The following is a 15,169-nucleotide window of genomic DNA, read 5'->3' as shown; positions in this document are numbered from 1 at the left end:
ACACTGGACTTCCTTCCTATCCAGATCCGTCTGCTGAGCTGGTTGGTGTCACGGTAACAAGATGGGAACGTCATTATCCAGACCTGATTTTGTCCAACCTCCGTCATCTGAAACATGTTCAGGGATCACAATACTGTTTTTTCCAATTTAAAGCAGTTTTGGCTGAGCTGGATTTGAGCTGTTGTAACACTGATAATGCAAAAAGGAAGAAAAATAAGATATGAGAAGGGTTTGAGCATGTCCCAGAAGTCTTTCAAAAATTACACCTCTGCTATAGAAAAGCACAGAAAGTCATGAAGAAGCCACAGCTATAGAAAGGCTCTCTTGTGTCCTTACCCTCTCTGCCTGTGAGGGTAATGGAAGCTATGTTCCCTGCACCGCTGAGTGGTGAGCTTGCATATGTGGCCTTGCAGTGATTTTGCTATCAGGAAGACAGTTTATGTACACAAGATGTGAACACTGACCTCTTCGCCTGAAAAGAGAGGGAAAAGCCCCATTAATAGGCAGTGTCCTCATTCTGTCTCCAGTAGCCTCTATAGTAAAGCTGAGTGCCATACCCACAACCCTTTCTACACAGTTTTTCTTGTGTTTTTGTTCTTACATACATGCACAGATCCCAAATGATCTTGCTTGGAGACCCAGGCAGTATCTCAGACATCGCTGCTGCACTTTATGACCTGGACATGCTTTGGTGCTCCTTGTCCTGGGAAGCAGCTTCTGTGTTTTTCAATGCCCTGACTTCTTCCAGTTCACTGAACTGCTTCTTCCATTTAGGCCCTTGACTTTAGCTGAGCCCATGGGCCCCTGCAGGTCAACAGCAGCTATTAGCATTATCTTGCCTAACAATTTGTTCATACAGCAGGAGTGAAAGGGACACTAATCTAGTTCAAGCATTTAAGCATTGCTAAAATAGAAAAATCAAAAAATTATTATTTGGCTTGTCTGAAAGACTCCATTTTCACAGCAAACCATTTTAGAAGGAAAACTGATAGAGAGAGAGTTTTGCTAAGCCTTGTCTGTGCTTAACAGCTTTCTAGTGATTAGAGGTGGAAGTTTGGAAGTATCGAGTGCTTTGTCCACCCCACCACACACCCCGGCTTCCTTGCAGAGAGTCACACTGAACACTGCAATTGCAGTGCGAGGAATTACAGATGTTGCCAGAAACAACACTGTCAGGAAAAGTTTGTAGTTGAAATTAGGAATTTGCTTTCTGCTATGCCCTGGAAAACATTAAGGACCAGGAGATGACTTTGGAATTTTGTAACAATTTTATCTGTGGCAAACCTGGGCATCCAATAGCTGAACACCAGATTAAACACCTGTTTAAATCTTCTGTTTCTGCTACTGCTGCATAAACCTAAATTTCAAAAACCACACTGCAGGTGTGACTGGCAGGCCTGAGGCAGGACTGAGGTCAGTAATGCTGGCACAGGTACCAGCAAAGAAGTCTCAAGACACCTTTTGTTTCTTACTCTCAGTTCAGCAGCCCAAATTTGCTCTTGGGGTACACAAAGACCCATGGTACACAAACACAATTACGAGCCTGCACTCCTAGGACAGGGAACACACACACCAGGTATCAATTGCAGTGTCTCCAGGAGGAAAGACAATCTGGGACACTGTTTGCCTCAAGCCTGTGCCTTAGCATCTCTTACACTATCTTTATTTTCCAGACTAAAACAACACCTCTGTTTTCTTTACAGATCCAAGGTGGGCAGAAAGGGGGAGGAGGAAGCAGTGAAGGCTGCTATGAAGACTTGTTTGTACCCGGGATCCATATCTCAGATGATGGCCTTGGGAAACTTTATTATCTACCCCTGTTGGAACGGGGAAGTAGCTGGAATAAGCGCAGCTCTTGGATACACGCAGTGCAATTGTCTACAGGAGCGAGTTCCATGGGAATCCCACTGGAGCACCAGACACACTCAGCAGACACAGCCCAAACACACAGTGTCTGTGAGGCATTAAATATTTATTTTCTTTTTTCTATTACCTTTGCACAACAGGACAGAAACCACCTAAATTTTCATTGTAAATTTTCTGAAACTACTTTAAAAATGCACTTTTCCATTAGCAGCAGCACTGATCCTTTATTAATTAATGAAGAAAATACATAAAATAATTGGTAAGAGCTGATCACTTGGAAACAGATGTCTGGACACTTGGCCTTGAAGCTACACAGGAATGTGAGTGCTATGACAACTGGCACTGTAACACCTGATTTTTTGCAAGCCTGTCCTTTTCCTCCCTTTTTTACCTACCTAAAGCTGTTGGAACCAAAGGAGCACATTCCTTAACTATGCTTTGCATCTTGGAATTGGATCTACAACAACCCACCAACCCAAACATTCAGGGTATTGTACATGAGCTACTTAAATGAGCAAAGAAGGAATCAGCTGAAGAAAAGGGTGTGTTGCAGCCTCCTCCTGCACAGGGATTAGGTGCCTTGTTCAGGTTTAGCGGGACATGCTTCTTTTCACTCTGGATTCACAGCCCTGAAAGCTTAATTATAGCTTTTCACCTTGCATTGATTAACATGAGAAATGAAGACACCTCTCTTCGTCTGCTTTTTCTCCACCCACTCATTATCCTTGAATAACACATTGCCTGTGAATTCCCACTCTCCATAGGTGCAGGGTTGCATTCCTACTGGGGAGGAGGGACCCAGAGAGTAACCCAGATGAGGCTGCAGATGAACCAGGGTAGAGGCCAATTTTTGGAGGGAAGAGTTAGTGTGTTGTGTAGCTTAGTGTGAGCAGCATGGTCTGAGAGACCCCACTAAACCAAGCTTGTCTGAGGATGATCCCATATTTAGGTCCCACCACACACTGAGGAGGTGAGTCCCAAGTTGCCCACCCCACATTACCCTGGGTCACATGTGTGTACCTGGAAGCAAACCCCCAGTGTCAGAAATGAATGTCATCACTTCAAAAAAAGGGCAAGAAGGAGCACTTAGGGAGCCACATGACTCACATGGCTGAAATCATTGGGACTAATAACTTCTGTGGCTATCCCAACCTCCACCAAGTGTTGTCCATGCATACACCAAACAGTCCAGAACCACTGGAGTTTTCATTCCAGCTTAGGAAGAAGGCAGAGCTGCTCTGCAAGGAGCAGAAACAAGGGCAGGTCTGGAGGTGCTTCCTGTCTGTAGCTGCTGTGGGGGAGCATCTCCAGGCACGCTGGGGATATTTCTGAAAGGCAACGTGAAAGCGATGCTTTCTCTGATGCCTGAGCCGGAGCTTCAAGCCCCTTGTCAGGGGCCTATTGTTCCCTAGGAGGGAAGGGAGTATGGGAAAAACTGTAAAACGGGACCTGTAGCCCCCACTAGTCTTTAACATTTGTAATCAAAGGGCATATAAACAGCAACTAAACGTGCAGAATTATCCGTCACAAGCACTTAATACCTCCATCCTACAAAGCCGTGAAATAACTCGTATTCTACTTCCATAGAGCTGAAATTTGAGTAATTTGGGGCCACCCGTTAGTTTTAATTCACTTTATACAAAAATCCCTGGGAATAAAACAGAGTTGGGTTTTCCTTATCCCTTCCCTGCCGTTGGTTTCTTTCAGCTCCCCGCTACAACCCCCTGCAGACGGCAGCTGCGGGGGCTGGCACCGCCAGATGCCATCGCAGCCCGGGCTCGGAGGGACCGCGGCTCAGCGAGGGTGTCCCAGCCGTGTCCCGGCGGGAGGGGCGGGCCGGTCCCATTCCGCCCGCGGGCGGTGCCGCCAGGTGCGCCCGCCCCGGCGCGGCCCCGGGGGGGCGGCCGCGGCTCCTCGCCCCACCCCGCCGCGCCGGGAGCTGCCGCCCCCCGGCTGAAGTCCGGTGCCGCCGCGCTGTGCCGTGCCGTGCCGTGCCGGGGGTGCCGTCACTCGGCGCTTCCAGCATGCTCCTAAGATGGCGGTAGCGGCGGCGGGCGGCGGCGGGGGCGGCCGGGCGCAGCGCAGCGGCTGGCTGGAAGTTTTGGTGCGGGAGCGCTGGCACAAAGTGCTGGCCAACTTGGGCGGCGAGGCGCTGGTGCTGAGCGGCGAGGAGCGCCCCGACGGCGCGGCCCACAACGGGCTGGGCGGCGATGGGACGGCGTGCCGCGGGGCCGAGGGCGGCGGGGGACCGGCGGCGGTGCGCACCGCCTTCACCGACCCCCCCGAGCAGGTGCCCGAGGCTATCTCCAACAAGAAGCGGTGCGTTAAGGTGCTGAAGCAGGAGATGGGCGGACTGGGCATCAGCATCAAGGGGGGCAAGGAAAACAAGATGCCCATTCTCATCAGCAAGATCTTCAAGGGGCTGGCGGCCGACCAGACCCAGGCTCTCTACGTGGGCGATGCCATCCTGGCCGTGAACGGCACCGACCTGCGGGATGCCACTCACGACGAGGCGGTGCAGGCGCTCAAACGGGCCGGCAAGGAGGTGCTGCTGGAAGGTAGGGGAGCGGGGCGGTCCGGCCGTGCGCGCCCGGCGGCGGGGGGCTGTGGGGCGGGGCAGCTCGGCTGCCCGAGGGGCGGCGGTGCCGAGCCGGGGGCGAGGGGCTGACTCCGCGCATCGCGTGCTGCTCCTCCGGTCTATCTAGCGCGGAGAGTTCACGCCCTGTACCCCGCGCCGGGACCCTCGACGGCTTGTGTTCCGGACACAGCCCCTCGGCAAGGGATGAGCGGGATGCCGGGGAGCCGGGCTTGAACTTTCCGCCCTCGTATTCGCCGGCGCAGTCCCAGCGCCGTCCGTGCGCGGTCGGAGGAGGCTCCGCAGCCCCCTCTGGTCGCGGCGACGGGTCTGAGCCCTGAGCCCGCCTGGGCTGAGGCTCCCGGTGGGAGCCTGATCGAGCCTCCTGAAGGGTGAGGGATCTTCTGGATCTGCCGTCAGGACGTTTTCACATCTTTTCCGCCCAAGAAAGCTGGGGAGAGTTGGGTACTGTGACAGGAGGGGTTAAAGAAGGGACCCGACCCCCCCCCCCTTCCCTCCCCTGCCATTAAGGGAAAGGTTTGGTAACTTGGCCCGAGTCATCTCGAAACGCCCGACAGCAGCCTCTGCCCAGTTCCTCCTTCCACCACCCTATTCCCGATCAGGGATGGGGGCTGGGGGCAGAGCGGTTTAAATGAAGCGGGCGGTGCCTCACGGACTCATCAGCCATCCCTGCAAAGTAGCACCTTTTCCTTTCTCAAGGGTGACTGAAAGAGTTTTGTAAAAAGTAGCCTTAGAAATTGACCTCGGAGAAAGGAGCAGACGCTGGTGTGCGTGGAGGACACGTGGAGGGAGGGTGTGCCCCCGGAACGGGACGGATGTTGGGGGAGCGAGTGGAAAAGCAGAGGCAGGTTCCCTCAGACCACGAGTTCCATGAGGAGAGAGGCGTGCACAAAAGTCTAATCCCTGTCTTTTCACAAGGACTAATTTGCTTGCTCCACCTGAGAGAATGAACAGCTTCAGAACTGCCCTTGGCGTGTGTGTGATAAAGTGATTACATATTTGCCCACAAGTTCATTTAACCGGAGGTCAGTGGCATTTGAGGCATGCTGCAGCCCTGCCTGCCCCTGTGCCATCGCTCTCCTGCGGGCACTCCCACCTCCCTGTACCTGTAGCCCTTTCGCTACCGCATATTTTTTCACGTGTGATTTTTTTGTTTTTGGTGGTTATTTTGAGGAGCAAAGGAGGTGCTGCTGCTGGCTGGGAGGTGCAGCTGATCATCAGCCATGAGCAGCCAACTATGGCATAAAGTTACAGAAAAAGTTTGAAAGGGAGAGAAGGTGAAAAATGTATTCCATAGTAGTGTGTGCTGAGAAGCTTTTTTGTTGTCCCTGTGACAGCAAAAACTGGAGGACTTCGTGGTCTGTGAGGATTTAAGAAGCTGAGGACACTTGTGTCTCCTCTCCCTCTGTGCCCTGCAATTCTTGCAGGACCAAAGTGCAGCTTGTCTTCCCTTGCTGCAGCTGAATTGATTACAGATATACCTCTGAAGTATTAATGTGAACTTCTCTGGGTGCCCTGAAGTGGGGCTGTTGCATCTAAATTTTATCACTGATTTGTTTATGCAGTGTAAGGGCTTTCTGGGGTGCAGCCAGGTAGTGGCTGAGCTTTGCTGTGGCCTGATGAGTAATGTATACAGTGCTTGGAAGTCGCCCTCAATCTGTGTGGTGCCTGCAGCATCAGCACCTGAGCACGGTGCAGCTGGGCAAGCCTTAAAAATCTCTGGTTTTTTTCTGGGCTAGGGGTGGAGGTGAAGCCATTTCAGTGGGGACTCTAAGCACTCTCCTTCACTCCTTTTGACATCACAGCTATCTTGCATTTCTTTGCTCCATGCTGTGCCTCAGTAGTTGTTTCTGCAATTGAATTTGTAATTTGCAAAATGAGAGTATATTTCAGTAGTGATTTCTATGTAGAGTTAAAATATTCTGACACTGGACTCTGTATTTTGTCCTGCCTGTCTCCTGCTATTTCAGCCGAGTAACAAAACCAAACGTTGGCTCCAGCATTGCCTGGGAGGGCTTCTCCCTTCAGTAGGGACCCACTCCACATGAATGGCTTATGAAAACAGGCAGCTTAGAGCAATTCTCTGCGATTCTGTTGCCCACTTTGAAGCTCATTCTTCAGCAGCATCATCTGAAATGGTATTTTTATTACTAAAGGAAGGAAAATGTAAAAGTTCTTTTTAATCTTAAAATATAGAAGGGCAACACTTGATTTTCCTTTTCTTACAGATTTTGCCATTTCCTGACTTCTTAGAGAGTTATATATGGCAAAAAGCAGTCTGTGATGGGGCAGGGCAAGACCTTTGTGCAGCTCCCCTCTAGACTCTTTCTCCAATTCACAGAGCAAAGCCAGCATGTGTTTCCAGGGTCAAAATGTAAGATTTACATTTTAGGGAGATTCTGAGATTTGTTTGTGACTTCCAGCCCAGGAAAGCCAAATTTGCAAAGGCATGGCAAGGTGTAAAGCACAAGTAGGGCATTTCGTGGTGCAGCAGGGCTCTGAGTATTGCTCAATGCATCGTGCATTCCTGGAAAGGGTCTTACCATTGAGTATTTCCTAGAGGTTATGGCAGGGAGGATGTGTCTCAATACACCCAATATCAGAGTGCTGGAGCCTGCCTGTTATATAGTGTCCTGCCTAAAACTGCTTGCTCAGTGGAACGAGGCATTTACCAGCTCAGCACTAAACTGTAGTCTCTCCTGCATTCCTGTGCAGGGAGGAAGGGAGTGGAAAATCCCTCCCCCGGCCTCTGCACCCTGTGTGGGAGGCAGGGCTGGCACCTGGGTGGGTGGCAGGAGGAGGGAGGTCTGGGAAGAGAAGGAATCAGGCAATGCTTCATTTTAACACTTGCCCCTTTTCCTGCATTGATCACTGTCCCTGAGCTGGTGGAAAGAGAGGTTTGCTGAAGGGTCAGGGGTGGTGTAGCTGCAGCAGCTGTGCTGGTGTCGGGGGGAAGTGCAGCTGTAAAGCCTGGTAGAAATGGTAGCCTCTACTCTAACAAATTCAATATCCATGTTGGGTTGTTCTGTCTTCTCATTTTCCATCCCTGACACTTGTAGAATTCACCTACTAAGCTAAAGTTCCTTTTTATAGGTGTGGTCTGTGTAGTTGGCTAGGGTGCCTTAAATCCAGCAGAATTTGGTAAATTTCTGGAAGGGAAATAAGGCAATAAGGGATACTACCTTAGGAAGAGCTGTAGGGTGTATGGTTCAAGAGGAGAGGGGTGTGATGAGGAGTAAGGCCTTGAGCCCTTAGAAATCATTCTGTCTCCTCATCTGCAGGGATGGACTGCCTCTGCCTGCAGGTTTAATTTCCTGTGAGCTTTTCATCACAGCCTGGGTGTGGGGAGCAAAGCAGGCAGAGGGAGCAGGGCTTGGGGGTAGCCCTAATGTTGGGCTTGTCAGCCCTGGGTGGCTTCCCAGGGGTTCAGAACAGCAGAATGGAGCTTCTCACCAGAGTTCAGTAGCGGAGAAAATTTCCTGTATGAGAGGCAAGGCACCCTCATTGTACAATACATATTTGCAGGGGTATAAGGAAGTTAAAATTAGCCTGACAGCTTTGTACATATAATTTGTACAAATAATTATATGTAAAGTTTGTACATCCAATTTCCTTGTGGTTCTGTTAAATTTGGCTTCTTTGGAAAATCAAGCACTTTGAAAAATCAAGCAGCCCCTCTTGTGCTGTGTGAAGCACATTACATTCAAGTGACTCTCAAGACACCAAAGGTGTTTGTTTTTATCAAAGCCTGGGTAAGAGCAATCCCTTGGCGTGCTCTGTAACCAAGCTGGTTGTGCTTTACTTGTATTCTCTATGTGTTCAGTGAAAAAAATGAGAACTTGAAGTAGCCTATGGTAATGTCAAAAAAGACCGCCCCTGCATAATGCTGCAGAAAGAAAAAGAAAGAAGGAAAAAAAAAACTGCATTAGTGAATTTTGTTATCTTTCTGCAGGGTATTTTTCCCTAACTTGTTTAATGTGTGTGGGTGAGCTAGTAGTAATGGTGGTACAAGGTACCTTGTGGGAAAAGGAGCATCTTCTTAGTATTGTTAGAATTTTAGTGGTTTTGAATGATTCCCAGTCAACTCAATTGCAAGGTCTGTGGAGAAGTGGTTTTGGCAGCCTCCCTAGGTTTGCATAAATTTCCCACAAGGAGCCATCCCCCTGCACAGTGAATTTTAGCATGTGGATAGTAGCCCATAGTCATCTTCTGTGGCATTCTTGGGACTAAGGCACAGCTTTGAAGCAAAGTAAGAATAAGCATGATGCAGTTTGTACTGTAGTAACATATGTTATTTTCCAAACAATATTTCTGTGAGAATTATAAGGATTCTCCTCTTCCTACCCTTTGTTAAAATTTTCTCTGGGTGAAGCAAAGCAATCATATCTGTGTGAATTACATGCTGAAATAGTGTAAAATAGGTATGGGCTTCATGTTGGCTGTAGTTTTCAATTTTAATCTGGTTTTGTGTTTCTCTCAGTAAGGCGGTGACAACAGGAGATTTCTGAGGGATAACAAAATACAGTATTTATTCAGAAAGTGAATCTCCTGCAAGTGTAGAGGAAAAATGAGGCAGAGGGTACTTAATAAGTACATATGTGACACAACTAGTTTCTACAGTCAGGTCAGGGCTGTAAATATCAGTGATTGCAAATTGTATGCAGAGTTATTCTTTATACTTCTACTATAAGTATGGACAAAACACCTTTTTTTTTGGGGGGGGGGGTCAATTTGTACCAGCAAATATGCAGTTAGGGAAATGCCTTATATTTAGAAGCTGTACATTTAATGACTCATGTAGCTACCCTTGGCAATCATCAGTTTGAAAGTGAAATTGAAAGGGAAGGGAGCAGGGAATCTTATTCTAAGAGTCCCAGGTCTAAGCAGTCCCTGAGAATCTCAGTTTTGATTGTTTCAGCTGCCTGCAGCTGATAGGGAAGGTTGAGTGGCAACCCTTGATGTGTTTTTCATTGATTAGATTAGATTACAGGCTAATTTAGCAGTCCAGACAGCCTGTATCACCTTTCACAGATAAAAATCAGTACATCCTCTTTGCAGTAATTCTTGTATGAGTCCTCTGTCTCAGTTACTCTAAAGAAAATAGGGCAGCTGTGGGCAACATGTTCCTGGATTTATATGGACCAAGGGCAGGGTGCCCTGTCAACCCACCATGGGAATCCTATTCTAAGCCCTATAGAAGCAACTTACTACCATCTCCTTAAGGGTGCTTAGAAGATTAAATATGTCTAGATACCTGAGATTCAATTGCACATGCAGATTAAACATGTTAAGTATCATTAGAAAAGAAAAAAGCATGTTTTAAAATCCCGGTAGTAATTTCTTTGTGAAAATTAAATTGAACTCTTGGTATTACTCTTAAAGAATCTTTAAACCATGAGAGTAAAATTAAAAGCTGAAGGCTTCTGCTATGGTTAATAAAACAACGTTTGTATCTTAATTTTGCTCGGGCAGGTGCCTTTTCTCCGAAGGCCATTTCCACCCTCTCAGGACAGCATTTTCACACAGGTGATGTCGGGCACTGGCCTCTTTCCACCCCTGCTTCCCACTGGGTTTAGGTCAGAGGTGCTCACTGCATGTGAGGGATGTCCTGAGGGAGCTGATGTGGAGTGTCCAGAATTCAAACCAGTTTGGATTTGGGACAGCCCAGCTCAGGTGCTGATCACAATAGATTGATGGTTTTAGGTGTTAGCTGAGAATGAGTTTTAGCTTTCTTTTATTCTCCTAATCTCACTGTTTCTATAATACATGGTGTGGAACATGCCCTGCTGGTAATGTATCTGTAAATTTGGCTGTAAGTATTGCATCTGTTTGTGTTCATTCAGAGTTCTTAAGTATTGGAGAGTTTGCTCTATTTGTAAGCTGTACCAGTAGTCAGCCTGCTTCCAGGCTTTAAAAACACATTTTTTCCATTCCATTTTTCTAATTTAGATTTCTGATCATAGGATTATTTTGTACTTTATTCTGCAAGATTATGTTGCCATGGCTACTTGTTAGAATTGGTACAGCTACTTCAGTAGAAGGGAAATTGGAGGAAACAGTGGTTCAAGAGAGCAATAGCATAAGTGAACAAAATGTGATGAGAACAAAGCTGTCCCAGTACAGCATGGAAGACTCTGGCTTTCCAGAGTCTGAAAACAGATCCTCAAGCATCTCAGAAAAAAAGTTGGTGAAGAAGGAATGGTAGCAGTATTTCTAGAATGTGCAGAAAATCCTTCACCTACTATCATACAGAGTTTGTGAGTAACCCATAGAACACAGCTTTGCTGGCCTTGACATGGTGGGTGGAGGTGAGCCAGGTTCTTCTTTTAGCCCCTTCCAGCCCAACATTGGTGTCACTACTGCAGCTGTAGCTGGTGGGAAGTGGGCTTTACTTGGCTCAACTATGTCATCCTCCAAACCTTAAACTCTCGAGCAGAGAAAAATACTTCTGCCAGCATAAGGGGTGCCTGTGCTAAGGGTTTTTAACAGGACATCTGCTCTTAGAGCAATCAGGGAGAGCACTGTACTGTTATGGCAGATTGGGAAAGAATTAGGACTTGGAATAGGAGGAATATATTGAGTTGTTTTGGCAGAGGCACATCATTATAAAGATGAGAAGGAACATCAGGGGAGTGGCAGCATTTGGAACATGCCTTGAGGATCATCACTGCAAGCAAGGAGGCAGTTTGAAGATGTTCAAGGTGAGGCTGATTTGTGCTGGAGAAGTCTGTGAGAAGCTACAAAGGATGCAGAAAGCATAGAGTGCTACTTGTTGACACTACATGTTGGAAGGTGTGTTGTGAGCCTCCTTCATGCTCTTAAATGAGTGTGTCAGCTGCTATTTTGCAGGACTAGGAAAGCTGCTCTATAAGACCATATTTCTGCGCTTTAAAAGATGGGTAATAGCTCAGTCTTCTTTACCTTGCACTTCTGGGAGAGAGGATTAATTGAAATTATGACATCCAGCAACACTGAGTAATGAACAGGGACACAAAAGTTTGCTTGTGGGGGAAGTTGGGAAAAGACAGAATTGGTTTGTTCATCATCTCATTAGCAATCAAAACATAATTTTTTCCAGAACATAAGTTAATAAGCTTACTTAAAAAAGGTTTAATCAGCTGTGACTAGTTCATCAGATTGCTTCAACACTAGATATTGCCTTGCAGTTAGGTTAAGTTTGTTCCTTAACATAAATTCAATTAAGGGACATAATTTCCGCATAACTCTTTGACAGATTTCTGACTGCTGCTTCTGCACACTTCTGTTACAGTCTGACTTTAATTTTGTCTGTCTAGAACTTGAACTACTGAACTGGTTGCGGCTTTGTTGCACATATGCTAAGGGCACAACAAAGTAGGTCACTGCCAAAGAGGCACATCTGTACTGTACTGTTGGGTAAAATGGAGTTTTTAATTGTAAGGAAATGAGCCAGAAAAGTAGATGTGGAAAAACTGCGTCTGACTAGAAATGATTAACATACAGCACATTCATTCTAAAAATGATACACAGGTTTTTGCTGAACTGTGGTAAGTTGTGCTTGTTGGCACAGCTCTAGAAGTCAGCAGCACTAAAGCTGTGGCTGTTTATTCCTCTCTTCTCTGGGATATTTTCTGCTGAAGATGACAGGTACTTGAGCAGTGAGGCAGCTTCAAGGCAGCACCCAGGTGGGTAACATGTGTGTGCATCTATATGAGCAGCTTCTGTTCACTTTTAAGGCAGACAAAATTGATAAGTTCCTGGTATGGTGTAAGTACCTGAGAAACAGAATTTTTTTTCTCAAGTATCAGAAAACTAGAAATATATCATGAGATAAAAATAAAATGTAAAAAGTCAGTATCAGATTATAAATTCTTTTCTGGCAAAGGATACACAACTTACCTGATTTGCTTCAACAGGTAATATGACCTCTTGGGAATATTTGTCAGCCTCATGTGCCCTTTCAGGGAAATGGGACCATTAGTTAAACTTTATGTTCCATTTGCCATAGGCATGTGCAGCTGGTGCATTAGCTCTTTTGGCTTTTAACATAATCAAGAAGTTATGAGAGAACATGGAAAAGCTACACCATGGAAATAACATATCTCCACTTTAGTCTGAATTATTTCAATAATAGCTCTTTCCAGGATGATTTACTATGCTGACATGTGTTTAAAATGCCATTGGCTCTGATTCGGCAAGGGAAGCAAGAGAAGCAAGAGACAGCTGTCTGAAGGTGCTGGAGAGGTTTAGAGTTATCCAGCATGTATCTTATGAGGCTGCTTTAAGCTAACAGTTTTAACTCAGACAGTGAAAGTTTAATCTTTTTATCCTGGATTTTGGGCTTTAGTCCCCATTAAACAGCCTTGAAAGACAAAGCTAGCAGAGGGACTAGCAGGATTGTTGTGGCAGATGAGATTTCCCTTATAGCAGCTAGCTTCCCTTTGGTCTTATTCTTCCCAGGTAGAAGCCAGAGGAATCCTTCTCTTGCTGATGTGAAGCCAAAGGAGGTATTTAAGTATTGGATGTTCAGAAGTATTTTCCAGGAATAAGGTGAGCAGGATTTGCCTTGAGTACTTGTGGCTGGATTTCTTTGTGAGGTTTTTTGTTTGATTTATTTTTTTCTGGTTTGGGGGATACTTTTTCAGGTTTTTTGTTTGTTTGTGTGGGATTTTTGGATTTTTGTTTCATTTGGTTGAGATTTTTTTGTGGAGGATGCTGTGAACAGAAAAAAAGGTCTCCAAATTGCAATTGTTTTCCAGAGAACAGACTATTCTTGGTAACTACCTGTCCCTTTTAACCTACTTGTCCTGTCTCATTCAGTGATAGACTTTCCTGGTGCCCAGTCTCCTCCTCCATCAGTGATTGATAGGTGGCTGGGATGAAGTGTCTGCCAAGACCCAGCAGGATTCCTACCACATAAATATATACTTGGGCAGGGAGACACAGACCATAAGATGTGTTTACATCATACATACTTCTGCAATGAACAGTCCCTTCAACAGGTATTCCTTGTTTGGTGCTCGACCTTCATACATGCTTAGGGCCAGCGTGGCAGCTTTAGGCTGCTGGGGCTTTGTCAGGTCTGCAGGAGATGAGCTGATGCCTGTTACCCATTGGGTCTCTCTGCTTTTAGGATGTCATGGTGGGCTGTTCTAGCTCTACACTGCAGAGGTTGTGGAGTCTCCCTCACTGGAGATATTCAGGAACAGTTTTAATGTAACCCTGTGCAATGTGCTCTAGGGAGATCTGCTCAATGGGGAAGGTTGGACCAGATACCCCACCTGTGGTCACTCCCAGTCTTAACTGTTCTGTGGTTCTTTCTCTGTATCTCAGCTCTGGGAAGACTTTTCCAGAGCTGGGGATGTGGCTGTTTGTGAGCTCTGTCATATTAGAGTCAGGAAGATGTGCCTATGCAAGAGAAGGGAAGCAAGCTTCAAGCTGGAATGACTTAGATGATTACAACAGGCTCTTCATTAAGAGCTCCAGGTCTGGTTACTGTGTTTTGCCCAAATTAAACTCTTCTAGATTTTAGAAGTTTAGGTAAATGGCCAGTTAAACAGTTAACATAGCCCAAATTTTTGCAGTCCTGAGCACAATGGTGAGGAGTGACACAAGAAATGCTTAAACCAGATGAAAGATCTAAAGGTGCTGCAGATGTCTCAGCTAATAAGCTTGAAGCCACTGTTGCTCTCGTGGCTTTTGTTACCTTTTCTTTGCAGGAAGAGTGGTTGGGTTGCAGGCTGATGCTCTTGGGATATTTGTAAGACAGTTCTCATCTAGCTCTGGGGGCAAAATCTCTATTCCTGCCTTGAAAGAGGTTAAAAACCTCATGGTAACTTCAGTCTTCTTTATGTTTGTGAAATGCTGGAGAAGTGTCAGGCCAAAAGTAGCCGTAAAAGCAAATAACATTTCAATATGGGAAGAATGCAAATGAAAGCAACTAGTTTTAAGAAGCCCCCTGTTGTTCAGTGAACGGCTGTCTGTAAAATAAGCCAGACCTAGGTGATGTGTGAGACCTAGTCATAAAGAAAGCATTGAAGTAACAAACCAGTGGAATTTCCACTTAACACGTTAAAATCAATCCTGAAAGTCTCCATTAAGGAGAGTCATAAATTGAAATTCTAAGAGGTGGCATATAAAATATCCCTGAAACTAAAAATGATAATCTGACAGCTCTATATTTCCCTTTCACTCTGTTATATCTATTTTAATAAACATGTGGGAGAGATTATCAAAAGAGCAGCACTTTTTTTATGAAGTCTTGAGGAAAAAAATAGTGAGTATGGGCATATTATAAATTACACCAAATAAAAATAAACTGAAATTGATTCTGGGCTTTGCCTGTGTTCAGACTGCACTGCTAGAATCATTCTGTGTTTATCTTGTTTTATATATGTATTGAACTTTTCTGCTAGGCATACCGTGAAATGTTAGTATTTAATGCTTGAGTTTTTGTTCGAGTCCTACCAGAGCTTTTTGTCTATGTGTATAAATAGTATTAAGACTTTAGAGAGGTTTCAGAGTTCACTCTCTTTACAAAAGACTGGGGAACAAATACATTTTGGTTTTTGAGGGAAGAAGGGAAGAGCTACCTTGAAAATGCCAGGTTTCTGTGGGAATTTTTATGATGTTTCAATTTGAGATGGCATTTTATATCTAAAAGTTAATCAATTTTCTTTGAAAATGCTGGTTTGAACTTGCATTTAAAACCTTTTATAAGTAGAATTT

At 45.7% G+C, this 15,169-nt stretch overlaps 1 protein-coding gene across 1 annotated transcript in view; it reads left to right on the top strand.

The window, feature by feature from the left end:
• The first annotated feature begins 3,876 nt into the window (after positions 1–3,876).
• The window catches only part of SNTB1 (syntrophin beta 1), a 112,869-nt gene continuing 101,576 nt past the window's right edge, over positions 3,877–15,169 (top strand). The window contains exon 1 of the mRNA XM_030241787.2: positions 3,877–4,424. Coding sequence (XP_030097647.1) covers positions 3,902–4,424 — 523 coding nt within the window. The 5' untranslated portion in view covers positions 3,877–3,901. The remainder of the gene's footprint in view (positions 4,425–15,169) is intronic.

The sequence above is a fragment of the Serinus canaria genome, chromosome 2 (genome assembly GCF_022539315.1).
Source record: "Serinus canaria isolate serCan28SL12 chromosome 2, serCan2020, whole genome shotgun sequence".
Classification (NCBI taxonomy): domain Eukaryota; kingdom Metazoa; phylum Chordata; class Aves; order Passeriformes; family Fringillidae; genus Serinus; species Serinus canaria.
The sequence above is the reverse complement of the archived record's forward strand: the minus strand, read 5'-3'. Positions and strand labels throughout refer to the sequence as shown.